Source organism: Phocoena sinus, chromosome 9 (assembly GCF_008692025.1).
Source record: "Phocoena sinus isolate mPhoSin1 chromosome 9, mPhoSin1.pri, whole genome shotgun sequence".
Classification (NCBI taxonomy): Eukaryota; Metazoa; Chordata; class Mammalia; order Artiodactyla; family Phocoenidae; genus Phocoena; species Phocoena sinus.
The window spans coordinates 85,773,014-85,790,054 of NC_045771.1; the positions used below are offsets into that span (position 1 = coordinate 85,773,014).

The following is a 17,041-nucleotide window of genomic DNA, read 5'->3' on the forward strand; positions in this document are numbered from 1 at the left end:
AATCTTCCATCCCTGTTACAGCTCCATCTTTATGATGAAACGATATTTCTCAATTCATAATCCTAAGCAGTCACAGTAAACATGGAGGTTTTTTAAAAAAGTAACAATTCTGCTGGAAAACTGATTTACTGTGAAAAGACAGATCGCCTGGAAGGGAGTCTGATTCTCCTCATGAGTGAGGCTAGCTGTGCAGGGTACCCTGGGGAACAGCCTCATTATCGCCCTCAAGAGGCTTCTGTTTCATTTTTTGTGTTGAATAGTATAGAACTCTTTATTCAAAGCAAACAAAGCTCAGTAAGAAAGCAATCAGAATTTGGTCTTCTTTTAAGTTTTTAAGTTTAATGATAAAATACCCATTTTTTTCTTAGTACTTCATACATATATTATGGAACATATATAGTATTTTACACTCATGTCCATAAACGTTTATGTTATTTGTAGCATAGATGACATCATAGTTCTCATGAAGGATCCCTATTGCTAATATAAACCAATTTTACTCAACTACTTATACATAACTTCAACTATCCAAATAATTGTAAGTGTCAAAATATTTGGACTGGTGTACATAAATCAACATAATCATTGATTGAATTTTTCACTTTTCAGTGTTTGATGGCACAATATCATAACATGATTTCAAAGACCTTTATTGTGTGTCTATTTGGGGTTCTGAATTGACTTTACTTTCAAATAAGCATTCTTATAATGAGAATCAGAGCTTAATGTTTGGAAATAATGATCTCTTTTTCCATTCTGATCTACAAGAATTCAGATTTTTGCCTGCATGTGAAAGAAATACATTTACAGACATATTCATGTACATAAAACCAGGTAAATCTGTCCACTAACTTCCATAGATTTTAGAGAAAAAAAAATCATTAAACACGAGAACAAGAATGGGAGTGAGTTCTAATTGAAACCAAAAAAAAGTAAAGATGAATTTTAAAATGCCGTAAATGAATTTCAATTTTAATTCCCCATTTTCCCATCCAGAACAAGTGCCACCAAGGACCAGTTTTCGAATGGATTCCTCTGGCAAGTATTCTTCAGTACTCACAGTCCTGTGAATGAAACGTCTTCCATTCTGTGTAACAAATCATTCTTCTGAGTAGCATCAGTTTATTAGTATATAATCACCATGTTAATTTCACTCACCCGCATAAGCACATATTTAAGGTAGAGGGCAAGTCTCACCACGTTTGGCCTCATGGCTGCCAAGGAAACAAACAAACAAAAGACAAAGGAAAATAGTCATATTCATTAAATTCTTTCATAAAATGCTTTAGTAAAAGATTAGATTAAAAGCCAGGTACCAAAGAAAGCCACCAGATTGACTAAATCCACAATAGCCAATACAGAAGTTTCTAGACACATGTGGCTATTAGGCGCTTGAAATGTGGCCACTCTGAATTTGGTTGTGCTGTAAGATGTGCGTAAATCCACACCAGATTTCAAAACCTTAGTACTAAAAAAAAGGAAATGTGTAATATCTCATTAATTATTTTTTAATATTGATTAATGCTTAAATATTTTGGATATATTAGGTTAAATGTATATTATTAAAATTGATTGTACCTATTTCTTTTTGCTTTTTAAAATGTGGGCAATAGAAATGTTTAAATTACCAGTGTAACTTACATTTTGTTTACTTTGGACAGCACTGGACTAGATAAATAGAAATAAGAAGCTAGAGTATCTCAAGAGATTTGCAATTTAGACATTTCCGAAGACTTATTAAAAATATTCCTAATGTAGAATGAAATTCTTTTCACATCAAGTAAATACCTGTATCAATTTAATTTGTTTAAACCATGCCAATTTTAAAGTGCTACATTTCAATAGTATTTTAAGTTAGAATAGAATAGCATAGTTTCAAGTTTAAGAGCTTTTAGTTATAATAAATTAATTTACTTAAAAGAAAAATTTTGACCTAATCTGAAAATAGTTATTAATTTGGTTTGGACTGAAATATTTAATGTTATGGAAATGAAGGAGGTAAAGGAATATTCATATTTTCTTACTCTTAGGAAGTGCTTTGAACAGCAGGTTAGACCACTGGATGGAAAGTGAGAACACTGAAACAATTGTAGAAAAGAACGTTTCATAACAATAGTACTGTTTCAGGTCTGTGGGCTTACAGCACACATCTCTAGAGTGTTTCCATGACGACAGCTCATTATCCATCTCAGCATGTTCTAACACCCCTTGGAGAATATATGTGCTTGAGATCATTTCATTCTGTAAGTTTCCATGTCATTTTTTTTGGATATGTAGAAAATATGGGAGATGTTGCTTAGCATTGTGTCCCCAAATAATGTCTAAAGTATTTGTTTAGCTTGGTCTGAAAATGTTTAAAGCATAATTATTCTTAGTATATAAGAATATATGACTGTAAACTCCTTGTAATTTTGAAGAATATCCTATAACCAGAGGAAAACTGAGGCCTAGTGATTACAGCTGCAAAATGAAAGCAGGATTTAATTTGAGATTCTAAACCTCAGCTTCCTGGCCACAGCAAGCACATTTCTTGAAAATTTCAGCTTCTGAAGGTACTTTATTTAAAAACAAAAGAAGAAAGAGAAGAACTCCTCAAGAGCTTACATTACCTTGATATATGCGCAAAATGATATTTTTACATTTCAAGAAATATACATTACTTGAAAGAGAAAAGTTATAGTGTAGTTTGAGTGTATTATACTACTATGCAATCCAGATTTTCAGGAAAAGAACAATCCAAGTATTTTGTTCAGTGTCCATACACGTTAGGAAACTATTTTGGAAAATTATGACTCCATCCAAAATAAGTAGAACTCCTATACTATTTCTCATATTTATAAAATGTTCCTTATCAAATTATGTGTCATGATTTTGAATCGGATAAATTTATCATAATTATAAGGTATTTTACTAACTTTAGCTGCAAAAGATGCTTAGGTACAGAGGTAAAATTGACGGTAGGAAGTCCTAATGTAATTATGAAGCTAAGTGAAAACTCAGTAGAAGAATAGCACTGTGGTTTATTAGGTACACTAGATTGGCGAGTATGTTGAAACAAATTCAAGAAACATTTAAGCAACTCCTACACGCTGTGCATATGGGATATTATAGATAGACAAAGATAATTATGCCATCACCAAGGGAGAATGTTAATAAGAGCAATGAATCCATAGTCAGGACCTTTCAATGAACAATCCCACCCAAAGGCAAGAAAACTAGGGTGTGGCGTATCACGGAAACCAAGAGTAGAAATCCCTTCTGGAAGGAGACCTTTTCTTGTTTAGAAACAATAGAAATCAGGGGTCATAAAGGGTGCGTCGACAGTATCAAATGGGACACAGAAATCAATCACAATGAGAATCACAAGAAAAATCACAAGAAAAACAATCACAAGAATAAAATGGCCATTGGATTTGGTCATTAGGATGTCATCAAAGACCTTAAAGAGAGCAATTCAGTAATGCCAAGAGAACAGAAACCAGACCGTCAGGAGTAAGTCAGACATGAGAGAGAGTGAGGGCTTCCGTAAAGACCACTCTTTCAAGAGAGAAATGGATGGGGAGAGCAAGGGAGTATTTCAGATGGGAAAATCTGAGTTTATTTGAAAGCTTTGGTTATTTGAAGAGAACCAAACAGAGAGTGGGAGATGGCTTCTACTATGGCTAAAACATGTCTGGCCACATTCATATTACCAAAGGTATAAAGAGAAAAAAGTAGAGAGAAGGGATTATTTTAAGACAAAAATGTGTTAGTTATTTACCTGGTAATGTTAGATTTGATCAATAAAAACTATTTAATTCTTGTTTAATTCATTTTGTATCTAGAGTGCATTGGAAATCCAGATGCCAGGGACTTTTTTTTTTTTTGGTCAGGGACATATTTAATAACCACCTTTGATTCTTGATTCCTTCCTCGTACTGTCTTTTCTAGATCTCTTTCCAAGGAAAAGCCAAAAATTTAATACTTTTTCAAGAGGAAAAATTGAATGAATTCATTATCTGTGTCAAAATGTGATAATAAGGCTGTGGTGCTTATGTTTAATTAAAACATGAAAGGGGATTCAAGTACCAAAATTTAATTGACGTGTTTACAGCAGCATTCCATGTGCCAAATTAATCCATAAAAATGCCATTCTTTGCATTTTTGAAGCTTGAATCCATTCACAAAATTAATCAGTTGTGTTCAGTCACCCATCCTTTTTCCTGAAGCGGTGCACAGAACCGTGTCTTTCAAAAGCTAGACCAAGGGTACGTATAGCATGTGAAGTCTTCCTGGCGTCTTAGTACAAAATAAGAATCAGCTTTTGAAATTCTGCTTTTCTTTATTATGACGGAGGTTACCCTGCTACCGGGATGTAGCTTTTTCAATATTATTGAGAGCCCAGGATTAATCAGGACTTGTAAATTCCATTTCTGTAGCTTGCCACCGTGGTCATGCAAAGTCCCATCTGGGACGAGGATCTTAAGATGCATTATTTCATAATGCCTGAGGATCCTAGGACCCAACTTCTAAGGAACAAGCAACACTGGCCATGGCTAACCATTGAACACCAAAGAGTTTTCTGACTCTCTTAGTCCATTTCTTCACAATGACTGCCTCATCTTGAGTTGCACCAAGAAATGCCTGAGAGCACCCCTCACAGTTCTGCGAAAAGGAAAAAGAAGAAGAAAAAGAAAAAAAGAGCACAGATACAGACTGAACACAAAGAAGAAAAAAAAAAAGGGATGTTGGTAGGGGCATGATTGAGTGACATCCAGAGTGACTCAGGTCCCACTAGGTGTCCCCCAGACCCCTTCATCTAACAGCCTGCCAGATGCATGGTTTGCAAACCAACTGGAGAGAGGGGTGAGGATTGTTAAATTCTATAACATTGGGGTGAAGAGTTGCCCTTGAATTTCTTTGCTTTAAGTCCTTGCATTGACAGGGGAAAAGATAAAGCATGATAGCAATCATTTTAAGTATGTCATCAGACCAGAAGAGCAGCTAAAGGAGAGTATCAGAAACATTGTAATCTTTCAAGAGAGCTAACAAAGCAGGAAGGAAGAAAAGTAATGTTTCCAGCTATGTGCATATAGTGTTAGTTATTTTCTAAAGCCAGACTCATATGGATGGGCGAAGGGAGGGAGAAACAAAGGAAAAATTCTCTTTCTGAAAGCTCTTATTTTCCTTAAGCAATAACAAAAAAAAGAAAAAGAAAAAAATAAACTGCCTTAAGGCACAATCCATCATTTAAACTTTTTTTATCCAGTTGACTATTTCTCTTAAGTTTCCACACCCTGCAGCCTCTGAGTCTGTGTTCAGAATTAACAAAGAAATAAAAAGTAAATTATATCTGCAGGCACACTTCTCTAACGGGTCTCTTTTTGCCTCTCCATGCACATGTGCCATGAAGCTGGCCGTCTTGGCCTGGAAGAACGGAGGGTGAAGATGACGTGGTTGGCATATATCACCCTGTATTTGAAATCAGAGTGGTCAGAGCAGTAGCCAGGGGATCGGAATGTCACCAAAATGCACACAAAGAATAGGGGGAGGGAGATAATATTCCTTGCTTACATCTTCAGAGTTCTTCAGAGTTAAATAAAATTAACTAGCAAACATAGATCTATATTTTTCTCCTAAATACAAAGGAGTCCTGAGTCATTCATTAAGGAAAAGCTTTCCAGTTCTCCCAGGAATCACAGCATCCTCTGACACGACAGCTCCCTTGTACCTTGGCACATCTCAAAAATGCCATTACTGGGATTGTTATGATTTCAGCATTTCCTCGGGGGAAAGTTTTCCTTAGCAAATGGATCACACAGTAAAGTCCTTGCAGAGCTCCTCATGCAATATGGATTGGTGCTAAAGCCACTGGAGGAACAATTTCTCACTTACCATACTCAGCAGCAATGCAAAAATGAGACTATCTACAAGTAAATGGAAGGTTCTGGTTAAACATACGCTAGCTGTATCATTTTGAATGTCGAAAGTATATTGTGCTCTCTTTGTGATTTTTATGTATATATGGTCTCGAGTCCTCTAAGCTTAAAGGAACCTAGAGAAGAGATTGATGGGAGCAGCCATATAACCAAGTTTTAGAGGTTTGAACGGCGACTGGGTATTATCTGTCGCCCTCCCCTCTCCCCTCGCCTTTCTGCCTGTGTTGGGGGAAATACAGGTACCTGCCATGACTCTGTAGGGCTGCTCCACTTGCCTCCAGAGTCCTGAAGGTTTAGCACACACCCCAGTATGTGATTTCATATATAATGTTGTAGACCTCGGAATAAACTGAGTTCAAAAGTCAGTTGAGACTTGTAGAGTGTAGGGCAAAGTTTTCATTTTCCTTTTACCACTCAACTCTAACGAAGTGTTTAAGAGGAACTGACTTTTTCTAAGTTGTCGTACCTTTAAAATATGAATGATTATACAATTCATAAAGGATGACTAATGGATATGGAAATCCAGTTGGTTCTTCTTCTTTGAGTTTTATATTCGTCACTGAATGGGAAAGACTTTGGTTATACATGCACCTGGTCCTAAAAGGGCACGAAAGTCATAGAGTCTTGGACGATGTGGACATATATACATACGTACTTATATGGCTGATTCAGCTTTTTTTTTTCCTTGAGAACACTAGACACACAATCAGCTTATGCCTACATTTCAGAAGTGAGTGACTTGCCCTTCACATATCACTGGAAATGCTTTGCTCAGGTTGGTGGGCACAAAGGCAAGCCCTGTTCTGTTGTGCTTTGTTTACTGCATCACTTCAGCAGCTCCACTTACTGTAGAGTCTGGAAAAGATTTGCCTGGCCATCACTTACTGAGTGTCTCTCTCAACTATGGCTATTACTATATACCCAGATGGCTCAGACATAAACTTCCTGTCTCATGAGGATTCTCCTCTGAAATCCCATCCCAGTTTCCAAAACCATTCTGCTTAAGCAAGGAGAATTTAACTTAATACTTGCATCTCTCAGTTCTAATACCTCCTTTAAACCATTAAGGCCCAAAGATCACTAAATACTTCTTAAGCAAAGGATGGCATTAATAAGCATTCCCCAAAGTTGCTAATCATTGATTAACATCCTAACAGTGGCCTTGAAAGTATGCACAGCCCAGTCATGATTGAGACATTTGCCCCTGGGGAAGGTTCAAAGGGCCAGTGGCAGGGGGTAAGGTTAAATCATATTTAAATCATATTCTCTTTAAAAAGTTAAAATATTTCTCATGGTTTTAGTTTATTCTAGGGTTGAAAAAAAATGATAGAAGAGTTTCCCAGCTTATTTTTAAGTACATTTCTGTTCTTTCAGCTAACTACAGAAAAATATCCCTTGTCTAGTTTATTTTGAATATGTTTACAGAGTCAGTAGTGAATCTACTAGTGGCTTCCACATTTTAAAATGTTTGGGGGATAAAAGTTCACTTAGATCCAGGCAAATTTCTGTCCCTGAGTTATGAAAAACCTAAAGGAGTTTGTCAGAAAATCAAAACTTCACCCAAACCTCAATAGAGAAAAGTTCAGATTTTCTATTTTCTAACTCTAACAATTTTAAAAGAGACACCTTCTATTAGGTGTAAGTTTATATCCCCCTCCCCTACACACACTAAATGGGACACATCAAGTCATAAACAGCTACTAGTAAATTACTAAGTAGTCCTTTACCAGGTACTTCCAGGGCGTTGCCATCTGTTGTCTCCTACTTCTAAAACAATCGTTCTAGTCAGGGTAACATCGCCAAAGTGACAGCCAGTCTTCTTGAGGGCAATCTCAATCCTTTCAGGAAGATGAAGAATTACGGAAGCATTGATTTTTCTTTTCACTCAGAAAATTTGTGTGCTCTTTCTGCCTATGGCAATACCCTAGTAATGCCCTTGGCTGGTCAGTGCTAATCCAGAGACTACCTAATTTTGGAATACCGACTTTTTTGTTATCATATTTTTTTTTCTTATCCTCTGTGCTCTTCACCGACTCTAACGGCACTCTCATTAATCACGCCCACAAAATTAATCCATCCTCGGCGTGTTCAGTCCCTCGCGGGTTGGGGGGAGGCAGGACTCATCACTCAGTGGGGTCTCCTCTATGCCAGGTCCGGATTACAAGGAGCTGGATGTTCACCTTCGCAGAATGCAGTCTGGATTTGGCTTCAGAATCCTCGGGGGAGATGAGCCTGGACAGCCTGTGAGTTGAATTCTCTTTATTTCCACACTTTGGGTTATATTGTGTGTATGGGTGAAGGGAAAAATCATTCAGTATGATATAAAAAAAGAAATCTTTTAGGACTCACATAAAAGTTTTTTGAGGCTTGCTTTATTTGGTTTTTTTCTTGGTATTTAAGTTTTCAAAACATGCCAGTGTTTCCATATCATCATAAATCAATGCACATTTCATGAAGAGAGGGACATTGCTCTTTCTTAAAATGGATTGGATTCCTCTTCAATATTTCAATGATTTACTTGTATTGGACCCCTAGTCTCTCTGGGCAGCAGCTCACAGATAAACATGCAGTATGACAGAAGATATATGCGAGGAAATGACTTGCAACAGCAGAATGGTGTATGTTTTCAATCACAACTACAGGGGAGAGAAAACACAGGGATAAACAAAAGTAAAATCAAGTTCAATGCTGCAGAATCTCGCCAGGTTTGAATTAGGGGATTACCATGAGAGGATGTTCAGGAAGCCAACTTCAGTTGGCACAATATTGGGAATTTGCGAAGGGCTCTGGAGAAATTACATATATGATACATCAGAGTGACTGCATAAAATAACAATATTCATTAATACACAAAAAAAACACAGCAAAGCGAGACTTGTGAGCATGTATTAAAATAACAGCCATAAAACACTCATTGTAAAAGACATGTCTTAAGTGGTACCCAGTGTGACTATGTCAGGTTCATAAAAGGTTCATAAATGGTCCCTAAGCACTGAAATACAGTCAGGTCCCTTCTCATACATAAATACAAGTAAAAGATTAAACTGTAAAATAAATGTAAGGGGAAACAACGAAGTTCCAGTTCTTCCCGTAATGCTTACTTCAATACAGTATTTGAGATACACAGTTCTTACTTTGCTGGACTCCTGCCACCTCCATAGGCTCATGCTTTGTCTGCTTTGTGGATAAACTAGCACCACATTTGTAGCACCGTCTTCTCTTCGCCCGTCTCCCCCTCTTCAGAGATAAAAGGGACTGCATCTCCCCCTCTTCAGAGATAGAAGGGATTGCATGACTGAGTTATAGGAAAGGCATAGTGTCAGCTGACTCCAGAAGGGAAAGGTCTAGCTGACCTTGGCCTGGCGCAGAAACTATAGAATTGTTACCCAAATGGAACACATATCGCTGAGAATGAAGCTCAGGTGTTTTGAGTGCAGCCGGTGGGTACCGTCAGCCTCAGGACAGCTTTCTGCCGGGTCGGTACACAGGTTCCCGGGTTCCCAGCCCTTCTGAACATTGGCTTTACACTCCTGAGTCCTTTCTCTCCTCTGGTGGGCAGGCATTCAGTATTTATGATAAACCTCTTCAGATTACGTTTTGCTGGTTATCCTCATTGTGTTTAGATTTACTCTGGTTTATTCTTTCAATTGAATGATTTAAGACACGCTCAGGCTGCACGTTACAATTCTGACAGTGAAACCATAAAGCAGAAGCCTAAATCTCCCTGAAGCATTCAAAGCCAGAATATAGTGTCTTGAAGACCAGAATGTTGCACCTCAGAAAGATTATATCAGGAAGGGTAAGTCTACTGTAAATATCTCCCATATGCCTTTCCTTCCTGCTTTCCTCCACTGTAAGTCCAGAGATAATATACAAACAAAATGCACTAGCCTCAGTTGCTGATGTGCTACAAAGGGAGAGGCGCCTGACGTGACTGGGTCCCCCCCCGCAGGAGGTCTCATAAATTATATCAAATGGGTTTCTGCCTTTATATAGACAAAATGGTATTGACATCTCAGGGTGCACATTAAACACGACAGCACGGCTTTTGGCTAATAATGAACAGCAGGACTCCAGCTCAAACAAGCATATGGGCATTTTTTCCTGCAAGAGGAAATAATTTTCACAGTTAACTAACAATAGAAATAGAAAGAAATGAGAAATTGCTACAAAGCAATGATAATGGGATTTCCAGCTGTGAGCTGCAAAGACATGGGAAGGCATTAAGATGGAAAGGCTTGGAAAACACTGCAGTGGAGAAAGGCCTGTGTGGAGAAAAACTGTTCATGGAAAGAGAGAGGCGATGATAGACAGGGGCCTTGGCATGCGAGTCCGGTGCGAACTTGTGGAAGAGTTTCAGAAGGCTAGAGCTGGAAATCTGCTTGCCACCTTGTCAAGTCGCCCTGGGCTGTAATTGTTGCAGATCAGACGGGCTGGGTTTAGACTGCCATTAGGTAGTGTGGGAAAGAATTAAAGGACTTAAAAGGACTGAAAAGGTGGTTTTGGTTTTGTTTGTTGCTTAGTTTTGGTTCTCTGTTCTGTGTTAGTTTTTTCCCCTGGCTTACGAGGATATCAGCCACTTGAATGTGAATTGCTGTTATTTCATATCAAGTACATCATTTTGTCGTGCCTTCACAGCCTTTAAGATAAAGTGAAGTTGTGGAGTTTTTGATTCTTTTGGTTTTTTTTTTTTTTTTTTTACAAAAGATGGTTGGAAAGATAAGGCCAGGTCACTTGTTTGGGAGGGGTGTCTGTGTGGAGGGGTCTTTCTTGATCTGTTTTGCCACCAAGCTGTTTCTTCAGGGCCAAGGCAAGAGAGGCAGGATAAAGAACTTCTCCAAGGGCAATGAGAAAGCTACTGAGTGGGTCCTCAGAGGTTGAAGGATCCAGTGAGGTCAGAGGGATGTGATGAGTAGAGCGAGGCCAGTGTTGGCTGGGAAGCCTCACTGGCCAGTATAGCCAGGGATTAGCAAGATGAGAAGGAAAGTATAGCCTGATGGGTCAGGGAGCCCAGGCCATGCACTCAGCAGACCTGGAAAGTGACCAGTACAATGGGGCAGGAGGCTCAAGCCAGGCACCCGAGGGAAAGTCCCTCAGTGGACTTGGAACGTGACCAGTGAGACCACAGTTTCTGTGTCCACTGGACCAAGTGAGAATACTCAGAAACTTGCTACTCAAATCGCATTAGATCTACAGACCAGAAGCACCCAACACCTCCTGGGAGCTTGTTAAACATGCAGAATCTCAGGTTAGACCCCAGGCCTGTAGAATCAGACTCTCGGGGTAGATGCAGAATTCTGTTTCAGCAAGCTCACGGTGTGATTCTTCTGCACCCTAAAGTTTGAGAACTACTGATTTAAAGGATCAGATATCCTGAAGTATGTTTTCGAGAGCTTAGGTGAACGTTAAGAATGTATATATGGAAGTCAATGTGAGTTAACAGTGCAAGAAGGAATCATAGATCATCCTATCCAGATAGGAAATAAACTACTCAGATGTGTCAAGTGTACAAAGCATATTCAAATTTAAGGAAAAAAAAAAAGTTGTGGGTTATTTTCTTTCCTGAATAGAGAGGCACATAGAGCTAGCTCTGTGTCAGCAGTGAAATGCAGGGCACAAAGGTGTAAACTGGCCAAAGGCTAAGGAACAACAGCAGCATGAGAGGCAGAAGCAGTGACAGCGCATGTGGTCAGCCTCTTCCCAGCGGCAGTTCCTGAAGGAAGGAGCAAGTGTAACTCATATATGTAGCTCATGGACGAGCAGCTCTCATGCCTGCTCCAGTTCCCCACGCTGAGCTCAATTCAAGTTTCTTTCATAACTATGACAACCTTTCTCTGAAAAAGGTAGAGGGTGGATTATACAATGTGATTATACAATAATATTGTTAATAATTTCACAATACTGTGTAATAAGCTATATTGAAGTATTATATTGAATACACTATTTACAAATAAATATGTAAGATTTGATAGAACAAAGTAAAGTTTGAAGATGAAAGCTTCAAGTTTAAAAAAAATGTATCCAGTGAACTTCAGTCTTTGCTCAAATGTCAGCTTCTCATTGAGGCCTGATCTAACCTGCCCTAACTCCACCTCAGCCGCATAGCTGACACCCGCCCACCATCCTACTTTGCTCTATTTTTTTCATAGTACGTGCCTGCTAGCATACAACATAATTTTTACATTTATTACTGTCTGACCACTAGAATGGCTCTATAGAACAGGGATTTTGTTTTGTTTTGTTTTGTTTTGTTTGCGGTACGCGGGCCTCTCCCTGCTGTGTCCTCTCCCGCTGCGGAGCAACAGGCTCCGGACGCGCAGGCTCAGCGGCCATGGCTCACGGGTCCAGCCGCTCCGCGGCATGTGGGATCTTCCCGGACCGGGGCACAAACCCGTGTCCCCTGCATCGGCAGGCGGACTCTCAACCACTGCGCCACCAGGGAAGCCCCCAAGGGATTTTTGTTTATTGTTCACTGATGGATTCCTCGCACCTAGAAGTATCCCTGGACTCCATGAATATTTGCTGGATAAATGAATTAATTAGCGAGGAGAGTACTTCATATCACAGCAATAAAACAGAAAAACAGATGTTATACTGGGGTTCTCCTTTTAATGGATGATATTAAACTAGTAACACAGAAAATAACTTCAAGAGTATATCTTTGCTGTTTTCCTACAGCAGGAGAGGAATGAGAATTTTCCTATGTGAAATTTTGTTTTTACTATTTTTGTAGAGTGCCCAATTGCAATGGTAGCTCTCTTAGTTGTAACCTATTTTTTTAATTCCTTTTCATCAGTTAGAATCAGAACTATAGCTTAATGTTGGTAATTAAGCTAAGAATTTCTCTAGCCATTTTTTCTCTGTTACTAGCTATAAACTCTCCCACTGAGGCATACAGGAAATCTAAAGGTTGAAGCATTTTCTTTGGGCGAACCCAGCTAAATGCAGCTTTTCATGGGGCAGTGGAGGAACATAAACATTCATTTTAACTGGCTTTTGCACAAAGCACTTAATAAATTTGTGAAGTGCTCCATAGCGGGTGGAGTCTTTTGAAGAATAGATTGGAATATCTTTAGAAAGAAACTCATAAATTCAGGTTGACAGGACAATAAGGGAAAATGGAAAATACCAGAAGCATGCCCGACTGCTGGACTGCAGCATATGGGCACAGCCATTTGCTGTGGCCCAGCAGTCCAAGGCTGGCGATGTGTTTCCTGTGAGAGCAATAATGAATCAGTCATCAGAGCACCAATATTCAGCAAGGAAGCAAATCTACTCTCCACTCTCCACTCCCCACCCTCCCCCAAGAATAGGGAAAAAACAGCCGTGTGGTAGGGAATTTTCATTCCTATGGATAAAGAGAGCTATTCAGTGGACCAAGGCTGTGAAGTCCTCAGGAAAAAAGAGAAAACTCTCCAGACCCTAATTCTGCGTATACCTGAGGAGGTCTGGGCACTCAGATCTGTGTTGACAGGCCACACTGAGCAGCGTGACCAAGTAAGAAGGAATCGTCTGCTGACACACAAGGCTGCAGGTCATGATGGAGCAGCTCTGCAAATTAACGGGAATCCACAGATCTGAGATTTGAAAGAAATCAATCCGTGAGCACGGGGTCATTTTATAGACTTAAGATACAACCTAGAATATAGCCTCTGTAACATTATCAGACTAATGGTAACCACTGCCTTCAGATGCTGTGAGGCTAAGCCACTTGGCAAAAGAAAAACTATTCTTTGGAAATCTGTTGTCCATGAGTTGGAAAAATTGTAGATTAAATAGCAGACCTAAAATATTGAGTGCTGTTGCCTTTCCTCTGAGAAAGAAGAAAAGCCTTGCTAATGGACACTAATTTGAGTGTTTCTAATGGGAAGTAGGAAACCTTACATCGTTATGCCTTGTGTCACAGTCCCTGGTTCAGAGCTTTATAACAATATGCACATTTCCCAGATGTGTACCTCCAAACTTCCTGGTATGGTGGCCACCTAAACAGCAGAAGCATTGCAGGGGACAGGCAGAACTGGGGACATCCTTTGTGCAGAGGAAGTGCTCTAAGTATTCAAAGAAATGGAGCAAAAATCTGGAGGAGATTTGACTGTTCTTAAAGTAGGTCACCTGTCCAGGGAAGGCCAGCCGTGAGTTCTGCTTTGTTTTGTTTTATCCTTAACTCCAGCTTTTGAAAGCAAAGCAAAAATTAAAAGATAAAAAAACACTTTGAACCTTCATCTGAATTTAATAATATACAGCAGGTAGTTTCCCCTGACATTTTTCAAGCACTCGCTACGTGCCCTGAGCAAAGTTAAATGCTTCCCATGCACTATTTTTTCGCTTCTCCCAGCAACTCCATGAAGTAGGTCCTATTATTTTATTTCCCCATTTTTGCAGGTGAAGAAACCGAGGCTTGCGGAGGTTGAAAAGACTTGCCCACGGCACACAAATAATGAAGTGGAGCTAGGATTCCACCCCCAGTTTGTTTCAATTCAGAGCCCATGTACGGTGGCCAATGACATCAGGTTATCTGGCGTTAAGGGTGATAGCTTATGAACCACTGAGCAAGTGTCCCCCAGACTTCATGGCCATCAGGAGCAAGTCCAAAACATTTATTTCTCTGAGAGGAGTTAGCAACCTGGAAGAGTTAGGAGGGTATCCTTTCAGCCTCTCATTTTTCATTTTTCAAGTACATGTTCAGATTTGGGGCAGAGGGTGTGAACAGGGAATAAAATCTTCTACTGAGTTACTTGGTAGGTAAGTAGATAGATGGAAGAAAGGAAGGAAGGAAGGAGGTTTGAAACATAAACATCCTTTTCTTCTCACTGCTTGTCTAGATTTTGATTGGAGCTGTCATTGCCATGGGATCAGCCGACAGAGACGGCCGCCTACACCCGGGAGACGAGCTCGTCTATGTGGATGGGATTCCAGTGGCTGGCAAGACCCACCGCTATGTCATCGACCTTATGCACCATGCAGCCCGGAACGGGCAGGTCAACCTCACTGTGAGAAGAAAGGTGCTATGTGGAGGTATGTAACTCGAACCAGCAGCAAGAGTTGGGGGTTAGGTGGTGAGATGCTTTTGTGAGTCAGGGTCAGGACACTGGAGACAACATTTTAAATCAATTTCTATATTATATGAGGGAAAAGACCAACCTCGCTATGCCAGATGTAACTATGATGTTGAAAGTGCAGATTTTCACCCCGCTAGTACATTTCTAAGCCGTCTTTGAGGCTGACATTTTCCATGGAGTCATTAAAAATTTCTAGCAAAGCCTGAGGCTAATTTAAGATATGCATGCTCTTTGCTTTTTGGTAGATGCTAGGTATAAGAAGAACATTATAATAGTGAAAAATATAGCTTTTGAAAATGTTCCTCATTGTGTTTACAAGCCAAGAAACACAGCATTTTGATACCATAAAAAGGCAACTAGGATGGAAAATTAACTTCCTTTATAGAGCCTGATAAATGGTAACAATAAAATGATTACTCTGATTTAGAAAAATACATCTATATGTCACTCTGAGAAAGCACAATTCATATAACTCCAAAGTTATGAAACAGAGAAATTAGAAGTAATTATTCCCTTTACAACCTTTACAGCTTCATAAAAGAATCCACCAAAGAAATACTTTTAAAAGTCAGCCCTCTTAGTCATATGATGCAATTTAGCTCTCTTTACCATCTCTCAACACCCCCCCCCAAAAAGATTTCTGTTTATAAGGAATATGTCCATTACAAGCATTATACTGTTTTTTATCCTCTGAGCACTCAGTAATATTGGGAATATTGTCCCAAACCGCCTGTGCTTCCTTTGCCCTGTGAATTACAGGAGCGACAGTGCCAAAGATGTTCCGTCGTCACCTGCCCCGGTGGCCTGCTGGCCTCTCTCCTCAGCCCTGGACTGCTCCTTGTACACAGTGATCAATACTAGAATTAGGAGGGACCTTAGAAAGAGCAACGTGAACTCCCTTGTGTTACAGATGACAAACTGAGGCCCAGAGGTTCAGTAGATGTCCTGGTGGTCTGCAGTGAGTCAGTGATTATGCAGAGACCCATCTCCCCAGCCAGTGCTTCTTTCTTTACTCTACCACCAACCCCCTGTCCAGTGGATTCAAAGACATTAGACCAACCTTTAGCAAATGTCACTCCCTAACATAAGGAGTCTTCCATATGTGCTATTATCGTAGTACATTTGAATTTTTAAAAAAAGAGCCACCAGCTAATCACAGCTGTGAATCACTCGAGAGTATAAGGTTTATTCGTTGAACTAAAAATCCTTTTCTAGTCAAGTCTTGTAGAAACTAGATTTTGAGCAGGAGCTATCACTTAAAAGGGTAAGTCAGAAGAATGATCAGCCCTCACCTGTCGAGACTGCTATAGATCTTGTATTATGGAGGTTTTGCTAAGAGGTGCCATTCGTCTTCAGAAATTCATGGCAGACCACTTGACCCAGTGAAGTAAAACACCTTGAATTATGCCTTAACCTTGGGCGAGATGCCCCGAGGAAGACAGTGTTTGCTCAGTTAACATTTAACTGTCTCTCACACTCCAAAGTGATTTTTAATAAAAAGTTTGCTGTGGTATTTGTTCTGTAACCCCAAAGATAAGTTTGAAAATACTGATTCACAAGGAAATACACTGCAAAGTGCAAAAACTAATGCACCAACATAATTTCATGCCCTCCTTGCCATCAGCTGATTATCGTAAATTAAATTTTGTTCTGATTAACCCAGGCTATTGGAGTGTAGGGCAAATGCCTCAGAAATGTATTCTTGCAATTTGTGGATCATGTAACTTCTGTGAAGATGCTCTTTGCTGCCGTTCTTACCGGCTTTACTCATTTAGGCTTCCAAGTGCATTTAGTTCTTGAAAGTGTTCTGCCGCGGCCTGCTCATTCACACCAGGAGAGCTTCCAAGTTAGTTCAGCCCACTCTTCCTTGAAAGCTTCATGAGTATTGAAAACGATTAAGTTCAGCAAAGGATACTTTGATAGTAAAGTCAATGCCTAGAAATAGGATGGAGCAGATTTTTTAAACGGGCCTAGGAAGACAGCCTTTCTTCATAGCTGCCATTTCTCCGACAGTGAGAAGAGATAGCTACAAATGGATATGACAGTGGATATGCCATTTTCAGG

The 17,041-nt window shown here is 39.7% G+C and overlaps 1 protein-coding gene across 1 annotated transcript in view; it reads left to right on the forward strand.

Moving 5' to 3' along the window:
• MAGI2 (membrane associated guanylate kinase, WW and PDZ domain containing 2) overlaps positions 1-17,041 on the forward strand; it is a 1,347,058-nt gene that overhangs the window by 1,183,707 nt on the left and 146,310 nt on the right. Inside the window, exons 13-15 of the mRNA XM_032642294.1 lie at positions 997-1,038; positions 8,070-8,161; positions 14,741-14,933. Coding sequence (XP_032498185.1) covers positions 997-1,038; positions 8,070-8,161; positions 14,741-14,933 — 327 coding nt within the window. The remainder of the gene's footprint in view (positions 1-996; positions 1,039-8,069; positions 8,162-14,740; positions 14,934-17,041) is intronic.